A 15,273-nucleotide genomic window follows, 5' to 3' on the forward strand; every position below is an offset into this window, starting at 1 on the left:
AGATGATGTGAGAATGTTTTCTTCCAAAGGAAATATTCATCAGAGTTTTGGATGACAGCGTTTCTTCTTGTTGTGAGTCTGCTCAGCGACGTCCTCCCTGAACACACAACTCATAACAAACTGTATTTGTTTCCGTGTCCTCGGTGCAGGCCGGAGATTTGCTGTCATTAGACTAATTTGTGTAGAAAATAAACCTTTCTGGCAGCGTCCTGAGTGTGAAGCTTCTCCACACAGTGCTGCTGTGAGGTGTCACCCTGTCTGCATTCAGACGGGTTGTCTGAATAAAACTAATTATTGCACAAGGAAACACTAAACAGCTTTTGTTCCTCATTTTTCTAACCTTGTATTTCATTCTTTGTTTTGTTGCCTAAATGATCATTTCTCCACGCAGAGCGCCGTTTAGATTATTTTACTTTTCTAATTAAAGGGTGACGATGCTTAATGCTGTAATGCTTTTTTTGTCAGGGTTCATGGCGTGAAAAGCTTTTATTTGGTCATTTTTTTTCCGTTTTCCCAGTTTTCCAATCAAAGCAGAACCGTCCCCTTGCATTTCCTATAATAGCCAGCAACAGATGTATGGGTCAATTTGGGGGATTTATGCTGTAATCTTCCCCAAAAGCATAGCGGTATTGATCTGTGCTCCGCTTTTCCTCCTGACAGCTGGTTTTATCATGGCCAGGTAGTTATGTCAAAAGAGAGAAAAGTGCCTCCACATTTGCTTAATGCTGCGGGCACAGTAAATTCTTTATAAGACACCTGGAGCCTCACTGACAAGATGGAAAAAACAATGGGCTGTTTCTCACTCTGCCCACCTCCTGTCTAATTAATGCAGCGTCTTCTGGCCAACAACAGGGAGACTCTTTAATAGTTTATGTGGAAACAGGCTCCCGTTGAATCTCATTCATTCATTTGCTGTTTATATTGATGGCTCCTCGTTTGTTTTGCCGTTTCATTGTAGCTCAGTAAACGGACGGCAGCGACAGCAGCGGTTTCATGTCTGAGAGTGAATTAATCAACTATTAGAGACACTCAGGCTGACCATAACAATAAAACAGCAGCAATAATGACCTGCTTATATCCCCCCAATCCCCCCAATTCTGTTCTGAAGGCAAACTAGGAGCCGTTCACTCGTCACAGCAGAGGCCAGAGAGCCCTGATGTTCCTCAGCTGTCAGGATGAGAAGACATTCCTTCATATCTGTAGTTAACAACAAAGGATCTTTGTTGGAGTCTGAGAGGGCTGAGCTACTGTGGTCGAAGCATGTTGGTCAAAACCTTCCCTCCAGGTTTCACCGTGTCCGTCTGGTGCATGGGCGTGATGCAGCGTGGCCGATTCATTCTGGCTGGGAGAGCAGGACGGCTGATTCAGCCGAAGATCTCAGCAGAGCTAATGAAAAATCCAACATCATGTCCACCGTGATGCCACCGTGTTGACGTATCTGTGTCGCCACCAGAACCGTCCACAAGGTGAACATCTGCTTTTCTTGTTTTGTTTTAAAAATTGGGGGATGTGAAATAAAGCTGTGAGAATATAAACTTCTGTCATTCCTCTGCCCGCTGTGTGGCTAATGTGGCTAGCGTTAGCATTATTATGACCGCAGATAAGAGCTTTTAAATTGTAAATCTGAGGGACATTCAATTCAATTCAATTCAATTTTATTTGTATAGCACATATTTACAACAAGTTTAACCCCTTCAACACTAAGTAACTTTGGCTATATTATTATGCCTATATGCCAGGATTCCTTTACAGTGTACCGTTGGGGGGGCGGGGTCTTAGCGAATGCTGCTAACGGTTAGCGGTGAATAGCAGCTCTAGCAGCAAAGACAACAGTAGAGAAACTCCATCGGCACTTGTTGTTAGATATTGTCTCGTTACGTACCCTCACAAACAGCGTATCGGCCCAATTTGCTGAGTAATTTTTTCAGGCAGCAGCATAATCGGCCGTTACTGTGTTATGAAGAGACCCCGTATGCAATTATTATTATTATTATTATTATTATTATTATTATTATTATTATTATTATTTGCATATTTTACTTAATGACTGAATCTCTTGTTCCCATGCGGGGATTCCCACTGATAGCCAATCAGAATGACTTTAACAGAAAGTCTCCGTGTACCGGCGCCGCTGTACCAGGCTGCAGGATGGACGGGCTGAAGGCAGCAGACCGGTACAGCGGGCTGTAGTGTTGAACGGGTTAAAGAGGCTGGAAACTTAAACACTGATGTGAACCCAGAACACAAGGACTGGATGTGTTCCTGGTCGTGGAACCTAAACCAGCTGCTGTTTACTGTCTCTGCTCTCCTACATGCTGTACAGTCATACAGCTGAGTTCACACTAGAACAGCTCTCATTGATATATTTTTCTGTTTCTGCTGTTAGACAACAACACAAGTAAGAGATGGGCAGTGAAACAAAGACCACCATCACTGTGTGGACCAAGCCGTGGCTCTACAGCGGCGTGAACCTGAAGCACCTTCACAGTGTTTTCAAATGAAAATGAGACAAAAGCACATCCTGGGAAAGTGAGACTTTCATTAATGTGCTGAAAAGGGCCACAATATGGAGCCGTTAGAGGTTCGTCTGCACAGGAAGCACTTCAGCCTTATTTTTCCGTTGTCTGTCTACAGGAACACTTCTATTTTAGTCGGTACCGTTGCCTACACAGGCAGCAGAACAGCTGACGTTTTATTTGCCCTTTATGTGCGCAGACGTCATGCTTCTGTTTTATCTGTTGGTCAGCAGCACTTTCTGTGAAAACTAATGACATTATTTACACAGTGTTAACGCCGTAGCTGCCCTTAATTCAAGGAAACTACCTGGCAGGCTTTTGTCAAGGCATTAATCAAAGTATTGATTTTGCTCTTAACAGAGTGAGGGAACCTTATGGCTCTCTGTCTCATCCCACCTGGAATTTATCCTCTTTGAACTGCAGCAGGTCCGGATGGTCGGAGCGCAGCAGGAATGTGCGGCTGCTGGAGTACGGGTTGGTGTAGGTGATTTTCCTGGAGCTGCCACGCCCACCGCCGACCGGGACGCACACTTCAAATGCCTGCACACACACACACACACACACACACACCTAGATTCAGCATCGTATACGTGATTAAACCTCATAATACGACAGCAAAGCAAAAAGAGCACGACACAAACAACACCCAGAAACATCATCACACTTTGTTCTTTACCAAAATGCATCAGAGTCGACTTGTAAGAAAAGTTTGCGTGGGACGTCAGCTCACGCTCTGCCTGAAGGAAATGCTCCTGGAGTGTCCTTGAGTGGTCATTTCAGTGACAGGATTTGAATTCTATTAAAAATCTTTAGTGGGATTTAAAGAAAGCAGCATTAAGCAGTATTAAACATTGCCGTTGGGCTTTGACTAATATTGCTATTAGTACTACTAGTACGTTAAACATCCCTCAGCACACACCATTAACTTCTTGGTGCTTTGCCAAGGCTTCACTTGACATGCTTTTACTGAAACGTATTCACACACATCACGAGGATGTGATTTGAATGTCGTGCAGGTTAAGGGCTTGAATAACTTGGACTGCAGCTGCATTTATGTGCTTCATGAGCAGAAGTAAAGGGAAAAGGCTGGATGTAGTTACCAAGCTGTAACATGACTTTGATCAGCCAGTGAAGACATTTGGTTCAGACAGTCAGACAGTATTTATAGGGAGGATTATCTTCAGTATGTTCTTCACAAAAGCCATAAAGAGACTGGGAGTGTCTTGGTCACCCAGTGAGACACCAGTGGCTTCCAGTTTGACAGATATTACCGCACACAGCTTAAACACATCGCTTTTATTTCATGCATGTTTTCCCTCCCGACACCAGACGTGTGCATCGTCCACAGTGCAGCTGAGCACACGTTTGTTTGTACGTTCTGCTGTGTTGGAGATGAAGTCTGGTAGCCTCGAGCTGCGGTGAGCAGCAGCCTACAGATGCTTAAGCTCACTGCTTCTAAACTCCACAGCCCCAGATTTCTTTTTCGTTTTCAGACTTTCAGACGTACTCAGACTCAGACAGCCCAACTGACTCGACTAACCGTACCTGAGGATGTTGATCAGATTCTATGCAGCTCCCTCTGGCGTCACACAAGGAGTTATACATTCATGTAGTTCTCCCAAATAAGACTTGGATGTGTAAAATCTCAAGCTGCAGATGAGGTGAGACACACCATATTAGCAAAAACCTGCTCTGCTGCAGTGGAGACTAGAGGCTTCTCTGTGCACACTGCTGCAGCTACCTGGTTAGCTTCCACCCCTGCATGTGAGGCGTTTAGGGGGGATCTGTAAACTGTATTATCAATTAATAAGCAGATGTTCAGCATGCACATTTCTGAGGTACAATTGGATTTACACTTTGCCTCTAGTAGATGCACTGACTTCAGATTATTTCATGTGTATCTTAATGCAGATTTGTACATCAGCAGGAAGGAGTAGGAGCAGAAGCTAAACATAATGACTGTCTGTGATAAACAGGCTGATCATGATCTTGATATTAACCAAAATGATCGTGGTTATCATTTTGTAAACTGTATGGGAATATTTCAGCTCCAGAAAAGATAACGTCGCCCAGAAAGCGGTACTTTGTCTGCAGCTGTTATCACCACACAGGGCAACAGGTTCAGTCCATTAAACCATTTCAATCAGCACCAGTATAATAAGAGCAAAGCCAGATGTGAGTGCCATCCAGAGGCCTTTACCACCAAATCAGAAAGCTCCCAGCCACCTCACACTAAAACAGGTCATCAAAGTCAAAATCATTCTGCATTATTTCTTATTTTCTGTGCAGATGTCGTCTCCTGCACAACAAACATCCAGTTTATTGTCATGTTGCTGTACAGACACAGCAGCACAGACAAGAGGAGAGAGCGTTTCTTCAGGATCCAATAACGTAAAGCAATTTAAATAAACAACTGTTTGCATCTCTGGATCAGCAGTTCAGCGTTCTGACAGCTGCTGGAATGAAGCTGTTGATCATTCCTACACAACAGACATCCAGTGATGAGCCTGTGTGTGAGTCTCCAGCCTTTGGTCTGCTAGTGAAGAAATGGGAAGTGACCCAGACATCAGCTGGTAGATGATGGACATGCTGAAGATGTAAAAAACACTTAGCTCCACATTTATATCTAAATAAAACAATACCTTGGACAGCACGGGGCGGTGCACGTTGAGACAGAGCAGCCAGGCAGTGACCAGCCGCTGGTGCTCCACGTCCACGGCGTTCACGTACAGGAAGCGGCTGCCGGCCTGCCATGGCTGCACCTTCAGCTGGAGCTCCTGCACCGCTGCAGGAGGCAACACGAACACACCTGCTGGGTCCACCTACAGAGAAGGTGTGGACAGCTGATTAGCCAGCAGTAAGGGGAAGGGATGACGCTGGCACAGTACAGGGAGAAAGGAGGACTGACCAAGAGACGGACTGTAGAGGAGAAACGATGCGTTCAGTAGGAAGATGTGAAAAAGGACAGAGTTATTGGGAAAAAAAAGGTCTAACAGAGTCAGAAGAAAGTCAAGGAAGTGTACAAATTACAGAAGAGTGGCTGAGAGAAAGGATGAAAAAGGTTTAGTGAGAACGGCGACGAGAGAGGGCAGACAATGAAAGGAGAGAAAGGAGATGCAGAGAAGTGACAGACATAAGGACGGGAGAATGAGATTTACGGCGCAGCTCCTTTTCAATCTGTTGAGAAAAGCGAAGCTATTCTCTGACGCTGAGCTTTATCCTGTTTTATAAGACTCCTCCAGTGCATTCCACAGCCAGCTAACCTGCCGAGAGTCAGATCAAAGCGCCGCTGATGCATATGGTGAAATCTTTTAAAAATACATCTGTGGTTTTTTCCAGCCAGTAGCCTGCTCCCCACAGGAGCAACATGTTTGGGTCGCACCGTGTGCACCCACGGTAGCTGTGACACTCAATCACTTGTGTTTTTAATATGGGTGAGCGATATGAGATTCGGTTTTCCTGCAGCTCTGTGTGAGGACGACTGTCAAACTCTCTCCGTCCTTGTACTCAGCCATGAATAAGGAATGATCTATTAAAAATGGAGGGCGATCTGACACTCCTGCTACACACTCTCATGTGTTCAGAGCGCACACGGTCTTTGCTAATTTTTTAAAATTGTGTCAAATCATGTCCTGACATGATCCGACATGATTTTTAGGAAGTAATGAGGGAACCTAATAAAATGAAATGAAACGACATGAAAAGACTCATTATGCCGTCAATCCGCGTTTGTATATTCCCGATAATGACTCCAGTCTTAACCTGGGGTTATAACAAAGGAGCCTGTTGCCGCTCCATTGTTTCCTGCTGCTCGGAGAACAATTTGCATAACATCGTCTTGAAAGCGCCGTCTGAAAATTGCGAATACCGAAAGAAATTTGTCAAGACCACAGCTCTCAGCCCATTAGATGCTGAAGATCTGAGACTGTTCCTTTGTTCTGTATGTTTCTTCCCGTCTGCGTTTGTCCAGTTAACAAAGAAGCAGGTTTTTTTATTTTTTCCATTAAAGGTGGTTAAGTGAAAAATGAACTGCTACAACAGGAAAAAAATAATATAGCAGGAGAATTAAAAAAGCTTGTTTTAGCTTGAACGTTCCAGTTTAAAGCCTCTGTCTGGTCAGTTAGTAAACCCTTCTCCATTTATCAAGATCCCATAAGTTGACCTAAATATGTAATTAATACGAATTATTATTCCAACATTCAAATGATCAGGATGGTTATCAGACGTCTGCAGAGCTTGATGATGAGCTGATCATTTGAATCAGGAAGAGGGAAACATCTACAACATGAAGGACTGTGGCCCTCCAGGACCAGGATTGGAGACCCCCGGTCTAGGAGTCCCACCCCCTCTAATGTGTGATTGGCTCGGTGGAAACACAGTGAGGAACATAGAAGATATGCTAACTGTGAGCATTCCCTGCAGGTCACGAAGAATTTAATGAAACTTTCATGTGTTTAAAATCCAAAATGAAACCGTGAACAAATCACCCGAGTGTGCATACGTTTACTCTCAACACAAAACGCCTGATCCTAAAGCAACCTACTGGCTCGATCCAAACAGGCTGGAGGGAAACAAGACCTAATTCAGAATCGAGCTGACCCGGGCAGCCCAAACACAACAGAGAGAGAGAGAGAGAGAGCACATAAACACTGGCAGAGGCACAAACTAAAGGGGAGCTGCTGTCCAAAAAAGCAGCAATTCATGGTAGTTTTCTTCTACAAAACAAAAACTTTCTGCTGCAATCATTCTGACTCAGTCTAGATGTGAGCCAGTGGAGGTTCTGTTTGTGTCCACTTGGGCTTAAGACATATTGTGACACTGAACTGAGACCCAGAGCGATCCGACCAGAGCCTCCCTGACTCAGACAGTTAGCTTTTTAATCTTTCTGGTTGGGTCCAAGTCAACCTGTGAAGCTTTCCCCACTGCCGAGAGTTCATTTCTGTGTCAGTATATATTCCTAGACGGCTGTGGTTCAGGTCTTAGAGGGATTGTCCACTAATCAGTTTGATCCCTCGTCCCGCTGCGTGCCCGAGTGTCCTTGGGCAAGACACTGAACTCAGAGTTGTTCCCAATGGCAGGCAGCACCTTGCATGGAGCTCTGTGGCCACTGGTGCATGAATGGGTGAATTTTAACACAGTGTTTAGTAGTTATTAAGCTATCATGTATATGATGAACAAACTCAGACAGAGGATTGAGGTGTACCTCGCTCTCCTTGGGATGTGATGAAAAACACTTGACCTTGCGAACAGCCTGCTTCCCTCTCAGAACCAGCGACTGACAGCTCCGCTGGCCGGTCACACAGCTGACGTCCACCCGCTCCAGGAAATGCACGTAAATCTGCCAGATCTGGGAGGGCGCCGCCATCCACTTATCACTGCGGAGGAAAACATCATCAGGAACAATTAAGCGAAGGAACCCTGGAGACACGGTGGCTGCAGCATGAGGCTGGCGACGAGGAGCGCTGATCTATTGCTGGGCCAGCATTTTAATAAGCAGAACCATCGTCGTCATCCTCTCACTGCTGAGATGAAGGCAGTTTAGTCTCAGTGGCCCTGGCTGACTCCACGAGTGGGAGGCGATGCAGTCACCTACTCAGCTCTGCTCTGAGACAACAACACCGAAGGAGCATTTGGGGATATGTGGAACAGAATTCAAGCCGTTTTGCAGACACAACATCAGTGATGTTTGAAGCTGCTGACAAGTTGCACAAAAGGCACACTGATCAGGCATTCAGGTGTGGTACAGTCACTTCCTGTTGTTCTCATGCAGTGTTTTCTGGAACCAGACCACAAAACTCACAGATTCACTGCACGTCACCTGATGCTGATAATCTGATTCACTGCTAAACTGTTATGGATTTACAAGGATTTACAAAAGCTAAATATCCAAGAAGAGTCCTGCATCAAATACTAATGCTAAGGCCCACATGAGGTGTAGATGTTTTACTGCTCACATTTCTATCTGAACCATACTTGTCCAGTGTCTGCTCTGTGTAAATACTGCCGGAAATTAAGCTGAAAAAGTCCCTGAATTACTGAAACATGACGTTTGATTGCAGCTGAGTCAGTCAGAGCTTCTCAGCTGCACCAAAAACCATAAATTTGAGACCATTTAAATTGAGACACATTGAATAAAATGATTTTGCTGAAAAATCAGAATTTTAAGAATAAATTTGGTTATTTTGCTGATGACACCACGAGTCACATGATGAGTTCAAGGACTGGAAATCTGGTGGTTCTTCTGCTTTCACAGTTTCTGGCTCTGATACATGATGTATTCTGGTGATTTTAAAAAGACAACACACTTTTCATACCTGCTGGTGGGTTTTTGGAGGTTGAGATGGTTTCTCATAAACTATTTATCAGTAATAGTGCTCTGTTAAAAACAGCAGGTCCTTGTTTTGTTTGTATCTTGTACTAAAGGAAGTCCAGTCGTGACTCGATGATCTGACACTAAAACCTTCTTCTATGTCAGATAGATAGATGCTGGAAGGCTCATTAGTTGTTCATTATTGTTCATAGTTGTTATAATAACTAGTGTGTTGTTAGAACAATACGCATCCCTGGACTTCAGCCTCACTGACCGGTGTGCTTGTGCACGTTCTGACCACTTCCACCCCGGGGCAGCGCTCTGACGGGGTGGAAGTGTCCAGAACACACAGGCAGTACTTGGCTGCTGATGCTAGTTTAGTTAGCGCTCACACTTCTGTTTCCTCCATCGGTGGCGGCGGGGGAGTGGCAGATACGCTCCACCGTTACCATCCATGTTTACTTCCATAAACACTGAGCACGCTCGCTGCGTGTGACGTCGTCGTGTCCTCTTCTGCGCATGCGGGACACTTTTGGCTCGTATGAAGTTCACACAGCAGATCACATACAAGTCGCATTGAAGTGGAAACGTGAAGGAAGTCACAAAGAAATCCTCATTGAGCATCAAGTCCTGCAGTGTGAACGTAGCCAATCTGTGGGATTGTTCAGTCAGATAATACGCCGTCATCCTGATTGGTGACATTAAATGTCATGTCGGAGTCACAATCCAAGGCTGTCGCTATGTTAAGGCTGTTTTTATGGGTTCTGTTGGTTTTTCCTACAAACCTGTCGGATAGCAGGTTTAGGATTGTTAAGGGTCTGATTATCCAGTTATGACTGTATTTGCGTGTGAATGAGCACATGCATGATTAAATCCACATCCATGTGCACTGACAGATAGACAGTTGCTAAAAAATGTTTATTAAAGAAGGTGATAAATTTGTCAGGCCTCAAACATACAAACAAAGTTCCAGGAAAAACAATCTTCATCGTGCCCATTAGGGTTGAATGATAAAGTCCTGGCAGTTCATCAGAGGCAAACGTTGGCCGTGCACATTTTTAAAACAGGCTCATAATCAAAATAGAGATTTGGAAAACTAGAGGATGGATTCTGCAACTTCATGCAGTCAGACCACCAGACCTCCATCTGATTAGTTAATTAATTCAAGCTTGCGTGAAAGATTTAATTAGTCCAAAATAGAATTGTTCTTCAGGCTAAGCCGTGTGTGTGTTTGAGCTCAGCGGCCTGCTCGGTAAATAATACATACGTGAAAACCATCACAAAGAACATTTTTATGTGTGGACTGGGACTCCCCGGCACTTTCAAGTACACATCCTGAGGCTCCCCTGGCACCTGGACAGAAGCAGAGCGAAAGGCATGAAGATGTTAAAACGGACGGGTCAAAGACAAAGAGAGGCACAAACAAAAGCACATTAGCACTTTAAAGGTACAAGGTCTGTTAAAACAACTTGAAATTCATGACAGCAGAGTCGGGAACGCGTGCTTCCTCCTGAACAGTTATCACTTCAGTAATTAATCCCCTGGTAATGTTCATGTGGGTTATGTGTCGCAGGATCTGAAACATCTGAGACGATCATCTCGTTCTCTCACCAGCATCCTCGTCTGGCAGATGATGTTCGGGTCACTGCAGCGCACAGAGATGGTGGTCCTGGCATCCCGGTCTCCAACTGGGTCACCGAGGGAACGTATAGAGGGAGAAAAAAGAGAAAGGGGAGATACCGACAGTAAAGATTGGAACTGGAGGGTGTGTTTTAGCAACATGCTCACACACACGCTAACACGCCCACGTCCTGTACATGCTGAGACATTTTCCTCATTTTGTCCATTACTTTTTTCTTGCTTTTCATTTCCTGCTTTATTTCCAGATACTTCCACGTTGTTATTACCCTTTTCTGTGATAGAAGCTGTATTATGTCAGAAGATTGTCTCCATTGATATTTGAGTAAAAGCACAATAAACTGAAGCACATCCTTCTATTCCACTGCTGTGTGAACATGTTGTTGTGTTTGTGCACTACACACACATTTAGGATCATACTGTGGGTAAATCAGTGCAGTGTGCATGCAGAAGGTATTCATTAAACCAATACTAAAACTGCAAATTAATAAAGTGTAATAAATCTGGGACAGAACCAGTCAATCTGAGCCCAGTCGGTGGAGTCTGATCAGGAGCTGTGAGAGCTGATGGGGGATGTCTGGGGTGACCTGTACAACCTGTGGGGTCGTGCCACGGCGGCAGGCGGATGGCCTTCTTAAGGAAACAAAGCTCAGGGTGGTAAAGTCGGAAAGTCTGGTCCACGACGTGGGGCGTCGGCTCCACGGTCACTTGGCAGATGGCCATTGGTTTGCCGTCCTCTGCTCTGAATGTAACCTGTGAAGGAAAAGGTGAAAAGTCAGCGGTGTTAGCAGCACGCTGCTCCCCCGCCTGATGTCAGATCGTCTGAGCAGTGAAGCAGCTACATCCCGGGGCAGCAAAGTCCTCAGTGAAAGTCGAAGCAGTGGAACAGTTCTAACGGGCTGAGAAGCTCCTTCAAGGAGAAGGACAGTTTCTGACTAATTAATGAGCTTCATCTGTATGTTTCATCTCTAGTAATGCTGACGCTCTGTTCACCAATAACTGCTGAACCTCGGGAATAGTACATGAGAACAAGTCAATAGTTTTATATTTAATGTTTTAATACCGATACTAACTGACACGTTCTGGCCTCGCAGCGCGCTGACGATGCATATTAAGACGTACAGCTTGATCAGAGTGACTACTGCAGGTTTAAAGAAAGCATTCATCATAAAAGATCAATTTAGAGATTTTATGTTTTTTTAAAGTGAAGCAGAATTATACATGTTCTTGTCTTGTGGGTCACTCAGGTTTGTTCTCAGGCCTCGTATACAGTCCAGAGCGCCACTAATGTACGATTTTTGAGGTAAACCTGAATGCAAACGCACATGAAACGTTGATTGGAGGTTCATGTTAAACCAGGTGGCAGACTGTGAACAGCGACAGAGTTTTAAATCATCATTGTTTTCTCTTACAAATAATTATCTTTTAAAAAAAATATGAGCGTCCCTGCTCTGTTGGGCTTCTTATTTGAATCGCTAGAGTTTGTAATAACTGTTTCTCCTTAATTCAGGATAAGGCGGGTTATGTATAAGAGTTCTTTAATGTGTTCTTCATGTGTGTGGGACCCTCAGACGATGCTGGTCCTCTGTCATGAGAGAATATATTCTAATTCCTTGACTGTCCGTTGTGAAATACAGAACTGTAATATTTCTTCCTGCTCTCGCTCTAAACAAGACATACAGTTTGTATTTTGTAAAGAACCCTTTGAGGAGTTGTTGTTTTTTTTCTCCAGTTCCCCAGAGACTGTGATGATGATGGAAAACGGCGCACACTAGAATATAAAAGTTGGTTGCAATCCGAGCGCTGAAACCCCCACAGACCAGCTGGATACGCTTTGAAGATTGCTGCGGCGTTAAAATAGCCCTCAGGATCCATGCAAATCAACACAAATGTGCTTATACATATGCACTAATTCCATATGCTTACACATGCTAGGTGGTATTTATACGCACATACATCAGCACACGCAGACACGTCGGCACTGCTAGCCCACTCACAAATCATCATATCCTCAAAGCTGTGTTTGCTGACTGGCTGCATGGTGTGTGTTCCTGTACATGTCTGCAGAAAGCTTATATTTACTGACAGCTACGAATAGTTCTTCCAATTGAACTTCCCAACAATCTACAATCAATAGCATATAAAACATGTTTTTGGGTCTTTTCTATCCAAATTGGGGCCAAGTCCATCTTTATTTTGCTTTAATTGTCCATGAAGTGTGTGTAGAACTTGGTTGGAGTTCATCACATTGAATAGAAAGCACACATCTCTGCACACAAGTTAAACTGCATGTCAGGACTAAACTGAGCCATGAAGCCCTGAGAGACGTCTGTGGTAGACATGAGGCGAGCCCTCGATCAGAGCAGAGTGTAGATCTATTTCTAAAGCTGTTAGCGTTCCCAGGAGCACACCTCATAGTGGTGAAGACTAAAGAATCACCGGGACGGTTCTCAGAGCGAGTGTGTCCTCAGTTTATCAGGGAAACAGGAGCACAATGCCAACAGAGCTTCAACGGTCCTCTGCAGAGATGATGAAGGCGCTGAGAGAACGTTACTTCCACTCCATCAGGACGGCCTTTATAGTCGAGTGGCGAGACAGGATGTACTTTAGAGTAAGCCCTTTTGAAGTTTGCCGAACAGAACCTGAGAGCATGAGGAGAAGATTCTGTGAACTGATGAGATGAAAACTGTAGCTTTGTGAGCAGACCTTCAAGCAGACGCTGTTAGAACAGAGCTGAGGATGAATGCAGTGGTGGAGTACCAAGGAGTCAAGCAGCAGTTTACCGTGTGAGGAGCACATCAAACCCCAGGACACGTTCTCACAGCTGGACTTTATGTAGGAGACCATCTGAGAAGACTCCTTAAAGGCTCCTTAAAGGCTCCTTGGAACTCCCAACCAGTCAGTCAGAGCTGATGAAGCCTCTTGGATGAGAGGTGGAACGTCTTCAAGGAACTCGATTAATCTACCAGAACAACCTGGATGACTGAGAACCTTCACAGACATGTTGAGAAGACAGCGAACCCAACACTTTCTACAATGGAACATCTGCACTGGGAAACCAGGTAGCACTGGTTGGACACCATTTAAGACGTTCTTGGAGACAACAGGATGTCTCCTTCCTTCAAAGGAACTGATGATGACGTCAGACATGTTGACCAACGGACCAACGCTGCCGTAAAAGCCACAGAGAGACTTTATCACAAGCACATGTCATCCTTAAGTCTTATGTTTCTTATAGGTGATAAACTAGATGTGCTCGTGTTCTCAGTTAAATTAGATGTTTGCTGTCATTTAACACCAGATGTTAGAGTTTAGATCCTTTATAATTATCTCAGTAACAGTACAGGACAAACATATTTAACGTTTTATAGACCTGTCAGCGTGACATCCATCCAACAACCAGATCTAGATGTTTAAAAATGATGTCAGAGGATTTAAATTTAACTCCAAAACTTCCTGAAAGTCACTGAAACACAACGCAGGCTGTTCTTTGTTAACTGTCGGGTGTTTCACGTCTTAAATATGGCTTTGCTTATAACATGAGTGTCTTTGTTTTCCCTCAACAACATGGACTTTTGTCTTTGTCAACTTTGTTCTTTTTTACTTCTTCACAAGTTTTTTTAATGCAACAGTGCCAACTTTTTTAATATATATATATAACTCTGAGCTTTGACTGTCAGTGTTTTAACTTGGGCACACTATCAAACGTGCCGTCCTGCGTCTGAAGCAGCTCAGCCAGCAGATCTCCACTGAGACGCCCTGCTGCAGCCCTCGCTCTGTCTGCTGCTTCTCATCCTGCAGCTACTTCAGAGGCTACGCCAGCACCGCTGTCTTCCTGCTAAAGGGGTGAATTCAGAAACTTTAACTGGTCTCTCAGATTCTGATTACATCTGGAGGCGGCCCTGATTTTCACATTTTTTAATTTTCAAAGTGCACTCATGCCACCCAGTCCAACACAGAGAGGTCTTACAGGAAAACCCAGGTGCACACAACCTTCAGCGCCGTGTTTGTCCGAAGCCTGCAGAGATGTGACCGTCCTCGAGTCAGCCCGGGCTTAAACCCGTAGAATCTCCACAGCTGCGAAGAAAACTGAAGATGGCAGCTCATGGCGCCTTCGCATCCGAGCCGACAGAGCTTGAGAGGATCTGTCAGGAAAAATGGAATAAACCTCCTGATATCCAGGTGTGCAAATCGCACCAAAGAAGACTCAAAGCCATAGAGCCTGACAGAGAGGCTTTAACAAAGTGCTGAACTAAGGGTCGGAAAACATTTAGTAAAATTTGATTTGGGATTTTTGATCAATTTGAAAAAATTCTAAAAAACAGTTTTCACTTTTATCAACGTGTAGATTGATGAGAAAAATAACTGAATCTACAACAAAATAAAGTTTGCAAAAGGTTAAGAAATGCATACGTGGTTCAATCAAACCTCTTCAATGTTAAAACCCAAAACAATCCTGCCAATGAGCAGAACCTTCATTATAGCTCCACGACAGATTAAAATATCCAGACATGACAAAAGCCCTGCAGCCTGAAATTAACTCCCCACAATGTGCTGGTTGAACACACAGCAGCTGTCCAAACGGTTGACGTGTCAGATCGGTGGGGCCGATGCTGACCTGCAGGACCGGCCCATATCTGGCTCTGGTGCTGTGTGCTGACTGACAGCGGTGCCAAAACTGGCATCCTGACAGCTCTGCTGTTGGTGCATGTCAGTTTTAGCGGGACACAGATTTGATCCAGACACGACCTCTCTGACCTCTTGACAGAATTTTTGCTCAGAGCAGCAGTGCTGACACCGGCACACAAC

At 44.5% G+C, this 15,273-nt stretch overlaps 1 protein-coding gene across 1 annotated transcript in view; it reads right to left on the reverse strand.

Annotated features, from left to right (window-relative positions):
• Positions 1-15,273, reverse strand: part of nphp4 (nephronophthisis 4) — a 198,022-nt gene that overhangs the window by 2,117 nt on the left and 180,632 nt on the right. Inside the window, exons 23-28 of the mRNA XM_008280199.1 lie at positions 11,061-11,217; positions 10,438-10,514; positions 10,094-10,179; positions 7,720-7,891; positions 5,159-5,338; positions 2,913-3,056 (exon numbers count right to left, since the gene is read on the reverse strand). Coding sequence (XP_008278421.1) covers positions 2,913-3,056; positions 5,159-5,338; positions 7,720-7,891; positions 10,094-10,179; positions 10,438-10,514; positions 11,061-11,217 — 816 coding nt within the window. The remainder of the gene's footprint in view (positions 1-2,912; positions 3,057-5,158; positions 5,339-7,719; positions 7,892-10,093; positions 10,180-10,437; positions 10,515-11,060; positions 11,218-15,273) is intronic.

Source organism: Stegastes partitus, unplaced genomic scaffold, assembly GCF_000690725.1.
Source record: "Stegastes partitus isolate 25-593 unplaced genomic scaffold, Stegastes_partitus-1.0.2 Scaffold185, whole genome shotgun sequence".
In the NCBI taxonomy this organism is placed as follows: domain Eukaryota; kingdom Metazoa; phylum Chordata; class Actinopteri; family Pomacentridae; genus Stegastes; species Stegastes partitus.